The following is a 9,613-nucleotide window of genomic DNA, read 5'->3' as shown; positions in this document are numbered from 1 at the left end:
TCAGAAATCCTAAAGTCAAGGTGTTGGCAGGACTGCGTTCATTCTGAAGTCTTCAAGGGAGAGTCTGTTTCTGTGCCTTTTCCAGCTTCTAAAGGCCACTGTGTTCCTTGGCTTGTGGCCCCTTCCTCTATCTTCAAGGCCAGCAGCGTAGCATCTTCCAATCACACCGCCTTTCCTCACTCTGACCTCCTGCCTCCCTCTTCTAAGGACGCTTGCGATTACATTGGGCCCACCATCTGGGTAATCCAGGACAATCTCCTCATGTCAAGGTCCTTAACTTAATCACATCTGCAAAGTTCTTTTTGCCATGTGCAGTAACATATTTGTCAATTGTGGAGATCAGGATGTGGACATCTTTGGAAAGACATTATTCAACTTATCGTAGTTACCCAGCTGAGGAGAGACTGAGAACTTCTGATCCCCTACATTGCTCCTTTGCCCTTCTCCTCAGCAGTTTCACTGTTGCTGCAGTCACTGACAGATCCTGTTTGTGCCTTGCACACCCCAGTGGCAGCATTTCAGTGGATCCTGCATTTGCCATTTTTAGGTAAGGAATGAACACATGGGCCCTGGAGTCTGGTTGTCTGAGTTGAAATCCTAGCTTCAACTCTTCCTAGTTGTGTGATGTTGGGCAAGTTACTTTACTTTTTTGTAGCTCTGCTTTCTCATCTGTAAAATGGGGATGATGAATAATAGATACCTGTCCCCTAGGTGTGGAGTATGAGGATTAAATGATTTAATGAACGTTGAGTGCTCAGAACAATGTCTGGTTCATAATAACTTCAGTACATGTTAGCTTGCTTTTTTGTTTTTAATTGAAGGCATGACAGCCCATCATTTACTCTCTACCAGTGTGCTTTGCTCTCTTCTAACTTTGGGGTCTGAAGGTGTCAGGGTATTTAATGCCAGCTGCTGCAACAGACAAACCTGGAATCACAGTGGCTAAACACACTAATCTTTGACTTATCACTACTTTGAAATCATGATCGTTATTAGACTGGAGTCTTCATTTCAGCCAAGGCCCAAGGGCTGGGCTAATCAATGGGGACCTTGGGGGCTGTAGCTGAGGGGTTTCTATGTCTGCCAGGCTCTCGGGTGGGATTGTAACCCCTGATGGTGAGGCTCTTTCTCTGGGACTGGGATCATTACAGCTGCAGTGAGGGTCACCTGGCCCAAGTTGGGGTAGGGGGCTGCTGCTCGGGTTCAGGGCTCAGCTGGGAGTATTCTGGAGGTTTCTCATCACTCAAGGAGAATCTTTTTGTTCTTGATGACCCATGGCCATTTGAACATTTTCTCCACGCAGGCTGAGATCCACAGTGGTTCACTAGCTTCCAAAGCCAGGTTTATAGGAGTCCATATAGCTAAGAAATTAAATGCTTAGAATTCAGAGGCAAAGAGGCCCAGGGTAGAATCCCATCAGCCTACTTACTTGCTGCAGGCCCTTTTGAGGCTTGAAGGAGACAAGGCACTTATCTCTCAACATCCTTCCCATCTCCCACAAACTACTGCCCCCCAAATCAAGGCCTTTCTCCTCCCAGTGCTATGGCCACCAAACCCACTCCCCTGCCCCCAGCCCAACACCACTGTCCTTTTCTCTTATGGTAAACGAAGTGAGCATTTTCCATGTTTAAAGATCTTTTTTTTTTTTGTTTTTCGGTACGCAGGCCTCTCACTGCTGTGGCCTCTCCTGTTGCGGAGCACAGGCTCCGGACGTGCAGGCTCAGCAGCCATGGCTCACGGGCCCAGCTGCTCCGCGGCATGTGGGATCTTCCCGGACCGGGGCACGAGCCCGTGCCCCCTGCATCGGCAGGCAGACTCTCAACCACTGCGCCACCAGGGAAGCCCCTAAAGATCATTTTAACATCTTTTTTCATGAATTGTCCGTTCATAGTTTTTGTCCATTTTTCTATCTGGTTTTCACATTTTCCCCTCAAATTTAAAGGGTTATTCATATATTAGTGAGAATGGCCCTTTATCCATGATACATGTTATAAATATCTTCTCCCAGTTTGTCACTTGTCTTTTGACTTCGCAAGTTTTATGTAGTCAAATGTACTAATCTTTTATTGCATTTGGGTTTTGAGCCATAGTTAGAGGCCTAGAGGCCTTTTTTTTTTTTTTTTTTGCGGTACGCGGGCCTCTCACTGTTGTGGCCTCTCCCGTTGCGGAGCACAGGCTCCGGACGCGCAGGCTCAGCGGCCATGGCTCACGGGCCCAGCTGCTCCGCGGCATGTGGGATCTTCCCGGACCGGGGCACGAACCTGTGTCCCCTGCATCGGCAGGCGGACTCTCAACCACTGCGCCACCAGGGAAGCCCCTAGAGGCCTTTTTTTTCCACACACAAGTTATGGAGGAATTCACCCATACATATACTTCTAGGAATTGCAGTTTCATTTTTTACATCTAGATGCTCATCATTTAGGAGTTTATTCTTTTTTTAAAAATCAATTTATTTATTTATTTTTGTCTGCGTTGGGGTTTTGTTGCTGCACGCGGGCTTTCTCTAGTTGCGGCGAGTGGGGACTATTCTTCGTTGCGCGGGCTTCTCATTGCGGTGGCTTCTTTTGTTGTGGAGCACGGGCTCTGTGTGCGTGGGCTTCGGTAGTTGTGGCTCGCAGGCTCTAGAGCACAGGCTCAGTAGTTGTGGCGCACGGGCTTAAGTTGCTCCGCGGCACGTGGGATCCTCCTAGACTAGGGCTCGAACCCATGTCCCCTGCATTGGCAGGCGGATTCTTTTTTTTTTTTTTTTTTTTTTTTTTTTTTTGCGGTAGGCGGGCCTCTCACTGTTGTGGCCTCTCCCCTTGCAGAGCACAGGCTCCGGATGCGCAGGCTCAGCAGCCATGGCTCACGGGCCTAGCCGCTCTGCGGCATGTGGGATCTTCCCAGACCGGGGCACGAACCCGTGTCCCCTGCATCGGCAGGCGGACTCTCAACCACTGCGCCACCAGGGAAGCCCCGGCAGGCGGATTCTTAACCACTGCACCACCCAGGGAAGTCCCAGGAGTTTATTCTTCTGTGTTGTGTGAGCAGTGGATACTGGGTCAGAAGAAAAGAAAAACAGAGAAAGTATTTTTGGGACAACTGGTAAAATTCGAATAAAGACCCTGTACTAGACAACAGTATTAAGTAAATGGTAAATTTCCTGAGTGGTACTGTGGTTATGAAGGATAGTGTCTTTTCTCTTATGTGACCACCTGCAGTTTTTAGGGTTGATGCGTCACTATGTCTTCAATTAACTCTCAAATGGTTGAGCAAAATTACATATAAGTATGAAGAGACACTTAATAAAATGTGACAAAATATTAGCAATTGATGACAGGCATATGGATATTTATTATACTTTACTATTCTTGCAACTTTTCTTGAGGTTCAAACTTTTGAAAAATAAAAAGCCCGGAGGAAGGGTGCCACTACAAGGTTTGAGTAGGCTGACGAGGGCGCCGGGCCCCTTTAAGATGGCCCCGTCCCTTACATCCCGCCCCCAGGCCCCGCCCACCCGGAAGGGCTCGGCCCAAGCCCCGCCCCTCCACCGCCAACCTCCTTTTCCAGCCAGCCCTGGCCCGGCCCTCCGTAGCGGAGTGTAGTCACGTGAGCCGAGCTGCGGCGCCCGGCTCCGCACCGTCATGGTGGACCCCATGTATGGATCCCCGGGCGGCCGCCTGACCCGGGCGCTGACGCGGGCGCTGGCGCTGGCCCTGGTGCTGGCTCTGCTGGTCGGGCTGTTCCTGAGCGGCCTGACCGGCGCGATCCCGACCCCGAGGGGTCACCGGGGACCGGGGAGGCCGGTCCCACCCGCCTCCCGCTGCCGTTCGGTGCTCCTGGACCCTGAGACGGGCCAGCTGCGCCTGGTAGATGGCCGCCACCCTGACGCCGTGGCCTGGGCCAACCTTACCAACGCCATCCGCGAGACCGGGTAAGGGTTGGCCCCATCTCGCGCGGACCAGCCGGGGGAGGGAGTTGCGTGGGCGCCGGACCTCACCTGCCCCTAGGACCACCCTCTTGCGGTGACAGAGTCCCATCCTTGTCTCCCTGGGGGTCAGTGTCCCACCTCTGAGGCTGCTGCACCGTAGTTGGGTGGGGCTGATGCAGCATCCCTCAGCTCACGGGGAGGAGAAATTCTCACTTCCTTGGTTTTAGCTTACCCCATGGGTGCCAGCCCCCCTGCCTTCTTTCCAGAACCAGAGCAGCAGGACTGAGCTTGGATTGCAGGCCAGTCTGAAAACAGAGGGTCCCTAAATTCACAAAGACCCAGATTGTATCATTGCTTGGCTTCTGCTCCTTGCTTCCCTCCTCTCTCCTGGTCCAGGGGAAAGTCGCTTGGCCAGATACTTAGTATGGAGCCAAGCACTCCATCTTTGGCAGTCACCGTCACTATCCTTATCGCCGGGACCCAGGCTGTCATTCTGTTGTATGGTTCTTACCTAACTCCTCTGCCTGTCTGGGCTCTCATTTCCCCATCTGTGGCCTGGATTTTGATGATGTGCTCTGGCTGGGTAGTTGGGTGGTGCCGCTCTCAGGTCTTGTACCAGGGCTGGTGTCCATTCATTCATTCACTCACCTGGTGCTCTTGGCTATGGGGACACAGAGCTGAGGGGGTCCCCATTCAGTCAGGGAGACGGTGCCAGGAGGGAAAATCCTGGGAGTGGGGAACATCTGCCTCAAAGCCTTGTCAGCAAGGCCCAGACCCTGGATCCACGCTGTGCTGGGGAATCTTGGGGAACCCTGTGTCCCCCCCCACCTCCTCCCCCACCTGAACTATCCCATCCTGGAGTCATCTGAGTGCTTAGAATACGTTACCCCCTCCAGCAGGCATGGCTTCTCCCACTGCTGCCCCCATCCATTTGGCTGGCTTGCATTCATTTCTGCAGGTGTTGGGGAGACATAGGACACTGTGGACACCCCCGTTCTGGTGCTTTGTGGCACTTGGGAGTATATTAGATAGACCAGAGATTGTGGGGAGAGGACTTGCTGCAGACACAGGAGCTGGGTGCGGCTAATCTGGGAAGGCTCCCAGGGAGAGGAAGCCACAGAGTGGGCTGGCGTCTGTGGAGGGAATCAGAACTCTGTGGCGACGTGACTCTGGAATCTGGTGACCCAGTCTCTGCTGACTCATATGTTTTGGGCCCCTGCTTAGCAGAGCTAAGAGAGATGACAATCTCTGGATGCTAGTGAGCAGGCACAGAGGTAAGGCTCAGCATGGGGAGGGGGCTTTGGCCCCAGCAGTTCCCCGCTAGGCTGTGTTGCTGTCAATTATGGAAAACAGAGAAGTGGGGAGAGGGCTCCCCTGCTTGTGCTGGATGGAAAGTTCTTCCAGGCTCAGCTCTGGCGCTGTGTGACCTTGGGCAAATCACTTCATCTCTCTGAGCCTGTTTCCTTCCTGAAGGTGGGGCTCGAAGTGAAATTCGGGGGATCACAGAAAGCACCTCTGTTTATTTACTAAAGGAAGGAGTGAATGAAAGAGAAAGGGGCGCGTGTCTTCTGCCCCCACTTTGCAGATGGGGAAACTGAGAAGTGAGCCTGGTCTCTTCCACACTTCTTGCTCTCACTTCACTGTTCCAGTATCTTTTCTGTCCAGTCTGCCCCTTTCCCTGTGGGTTTGACAGCACTTGGGACTATGATGTAGGGGAAACTGTATGGGAAGCCCCCAGTTTATAAGCAGGGATACGGAGGCCCTCAAAGACACCCTGTTGAGAACTCAGGAGTGAGATGTAAGAAAGACATCTGGGGTGTCCTGGCGCCCGAGCAGCAAAATTGCTGATTTGCAGGTGACTGTCTTATTTTTTGGAGGGTGGAAATCATGGTTTGACTCTTCTGTTCACCTAGAATTGGGATCCTTCCTCCTTTCTGGCTCCCAAATTTCACCAGATCCTGGGATTGTCAGGATAACTTGCACGTTTCCTTCCCCCATAATCTTTCCTCTTACTTGTGCTGTATCTGACTCTGGACTGACACTCCCCATGGAGCCTGAAACATTTAGGATTTAATGCTAGGGGATCAGAGATGCACCCAGAAGCAGCGCCTGCGCCAGCCTGGCTCTGGTCTTGGTCCTGGGGAGACCGAGCCCTCCAACCTTACCTTTTCCTCCTTTTCTGACCTGATGCCCCCCAACCAGCTGATTGACCTAAATAGCCTTCAAGTTGGGAGAGGAAGTGAATACCAATGGAACTAACCTATTAGGAAACTGGGAAACAACCCAAATCTACCACCAACAGGCAGAAACCCAGCCCAGTAAAATGGATAAATATCACCCAACTGTTTCTTTTTTTTTCTTTTTTTAATCTATTTTTTTTGTATTTAATTTAATTTATTTTTTTATACAGCAGGTTCTTATTAGTCATCCATTTTATACACATCAGTGTATACATGTCAATCCCAATCTCACAGTTCATCCCAGCCCCCCACCCCCCTGCCGCTTTCCCCCCTTGGTGTCCATACGTTTCTTTTCTACATCTGTGTCTCAATTTCTGCCCTGCAAAACGGTTCATCTGTACCATTTTTCTAGGTTCCACATATATGCATTAATATACGATATTTGTTTTTCTCTTTCTGACTTACTTCACTCTGTATGACAGTCTCTAGATCCATCCACGTCTCTACAAATGACCCAATTTCATTCCTTTTTATGGCTGAGTAATATTCCATTGTATATATGTACCACATCTTCTTTATCCAGTCGTCTGTCTGTGAGCATTTAGGTTGCTTCCATGACCTGGCTGTTGTAAATAGTGCTGCAGTGAACATTGGGGTGCATGTGTCTTTTTGAATTATGGTTTTCTCTGGGTATATGCCCAGTAGTGGGATTGCTGGGTCATATGGTAGTTCTATTTTTAGTTTTTTAAGGAACCTCCATACTGTTCTCCATAGTGGCTATATCAATTTACATTCCCACCAACAGTGCAAGAGGGTTCCCTTTTCTCCACACCCTCTCCAGCATTTGTTGTTTGTAGATTTTCTGATGATGGCCATTCTGACTGGTGTGAGGTGATACCTCATTGTAGTTTTGATGTGCATTTCTCTAATAATTAGTGATGTTGTACAGCTTTTCATGTGCTTCTTGGCCATCTGTATGCCTCCTTTGGAGAAATGTCTATTTAGGTCTTCTGCCCATTTTTAGATTGGGTTGTTTGTTTTTTTAATACTGAGCTGCATGAGCTGTTTTTATATTTTGGAGATTAATCCTTTGTCCGTTGATTCGTTTGCAAATATTTTCTCCCATTCTGAGGGTTGTCTTTTCGTCTTGTTTATGGTTTCCTTTGCTGTGCAAAAGCTTTGAAGTTTCATTAGGTCCCGTTTGTTTACTTTTGTTTCTACTTCCATTACTCTAGGAGGTGGATCAAAAAAGTTCTTGCTGTGATTTATGTCAAAGAGTGTTCTGCCTATGTTTTCCTCTAAGAGTTTTATAGTGTCCGGTCTTACATTTAGGTCTCGAATCCATTTTGAGTTTATTTTTGTGTATGGTGTTAGGGAGTGTTCTAATTTCATTCTTTTACATGTAGCTGTCCAGTTTTCCCAGCACCACTTATTAAGGAGACTGTCTTTTCTCCATTGTATATCCTTGCCTCCTTTGTCATAGACTAGTTGACCATAGGTGTGTGGGTTTATCTCTGGGCTTTCTATCTTGTTCCATTGATCTATATTTCTATTTTTATGCCAGTACCATATTGTCTTGATGACTGTAGCTTTGTAGTATAGTCTGAAGTCAGGGAGTCTGATTCCTCCAGCTCTGCTTTTTTCCCTCAAGACTGCTTTGGCTATTTGGGGTCTTTTGTGTCTCCATATAAATTCTAGGATTTTTTGTTCTAGTTCTGTAAAAAATGCCATTGGTAATTTGATAGGGATTGCATTGGATCTGTAGATTGCTTTGGGTAGTATAGTCATTTTCACAATATTGATTCTTCTAATCCAAGAACATGGTATATCTCTCCATCTGTTGGTATCATCTTTAATTTCTTTCATCAGTGTCTTATAGTTTTCTGCATACAGGTCTTTTGTTTCCCTAGGTAGGTTTATTCCTAGGTATTTTATTCTTTTTGTTGCAATGGTAAATGGGAGTGTTTCCATAATTTCTCTGTCAGATTTTTCATTATTAGTATATAGGAATGCAGGAGATATCTGTGCATTAATTTTGTATCCTGCAACTTTACCAAATTCACTGATTAGCTCTAGTAGTTTTCTGGTGGCATCTTTAGCGTTCTCTATGTATAGTATCATGTCATCTGCAAACAGTGACAGTTTTACTTCTTCTTTTCCAATTTGTATTCCTTTTATTTCTTTTTCTTCTCTGATTGCCGTGGCTAGGACTTCCAAAATTATGTTGAATAATAGTGGTGAGAGTGGACATCCTTGTCTTGTTCCTGATCTTAGAGGAAATGCTTTCAGTTTTTCACCATTGAGAATGATGTTTGCTGTGGGTTTGTCGTATATGGCCTTTATTATGTTGAGGTAGGTTCCCTCTATGCCCACTTTCTGGAGAGTTTTTATCATAAATGGGTGTTGAATTTTGTCAAAAGCTTTTTCTGCACCTATTGAGATGATCATATGGTTTTTATTCTTCAGTTTGTTAATAGGATGTATCACAGTGATTGATTTGCGTATGTTGAAGAATCCTTGCATCCTTGGGATAAATCCCACTTGATCATGGTGTATGATCCTTTTAATGTGTTGTTGGATTCTGTTTGCTAATATTTTGTTGGGGATTTTTGCATCTATATTCATCAGTGATATTGGTCTGTAATTTTCTTTTTTTGTAGTATCTTTGTCTGGTTTTGGAATCAGGGTGATGGTGGCCTCATAGAATGAGTTTGGGAGTGTTCCTTCCTCTGCAATTTTTTGGAAGAGTTTGAGAAGGATGGGTGTTAGCTCTTCTCTTCTCTCTTTAATTTAAAAAAAAATTTTTTATTGGAGTATAGCTGATGTACAATGTTGTATTAGTTTCAGGTGTACAGCAAAGTGAATCAGTTATACATATATCTACATTTTTTTTTTAGATTCTTCTCCCACGTAGCCCATTACAGAGTATTGAGTAGAGTTCCCTGTGCTATACAGCAGGTTCTTATTAGTTATCCAACTGTTTCTTTGAAAAGTCACAAAAGATAAGCTTACACCATCAAGAATGGAAAAGGAGTGATAGCCACAGATGAGGTGGTACATCCCACATAGTAGCGGGTGTCCAGGGCACACTATACACTGAAGGGACAATGATGGTGAGGGGGGATTTGTGACCCCTTGCTTTTCTCACAAGAATGGTCTGGCTTTTCCCAAACGTGGCCTCTTCATTAGATCCTGGAGTCATCTCAGAGGTATTAGCTGTCCCTGACATAAAACCACAGTGTGGCCCATACACTTTCCAGAAAAAAAAAAAAAAAAAGATTGGGGAAATAGATTCAGTGCAGCCAACTTTTTATTTTTGCCAGACAAGTGCATTAAAAACAAACCAGAACAATATTTATTGATCTCTGCCCATTTCATCTAATAAAAGATCAGCTATTTTAGAACCAAACAAGCAGGAAGGACATGATCTCTGAATCAAGAACAGTCTAATGGGGACATTTTGCTTTAGAAACACATTCTTTCCAGTGGTTTGTTTTTTTGTTTTGTTTTGGCCAGGGACTGG

General features: G+C 46.8%; 1 protein-coding gene across 2 annotated transcripts in view; it reads left to right on the top strand.

The window, feature by feature from the left end:
- The first annotated feature begins 3,554 nt into the window (after positions 1–3,554).
- PLBD2 (phospholipase B domain containing 2) overlaps positions 3,555–9,613 on the top strand; it is a 28,272-nt gene continuing 22,213 nt past the window's right edge. The window contains exon 1 of one of the 2 annotated variants that reach the window (XM_081253410.1): positions 3,555–3,913. In XM_081253410.1, the coding sequence (XP_081109536.1) occupies positions 3,624–3,913 (290 nt within the window). In that variant the 5' untranslated portion in view covers positions 3,555–3,623. The remainder of the gene's footprint in view (positions 3,914–9,613) is intronic. The other variant, XM_081253411.1, reaches the window with a different exon arrangement.

The sequence above is a fragment of the Mesoplodon bidens genome, assembly GCF_964165515.1.
Source record: "Mesoplodon bidens genome assembly, chromosome: 13".
Lineage (NCBI taxonomy): Eukaryota > Metazoa > Chordata > Mammalia > Artiodactyla > Ziphiidae > Mesoplodon > Mesoplodon bidens.
The sequence above is the reverse complement of the archived record's forward strand: the minus strand, read 5'-3'. Positions and strand labels throughout refer to the sequence as shown.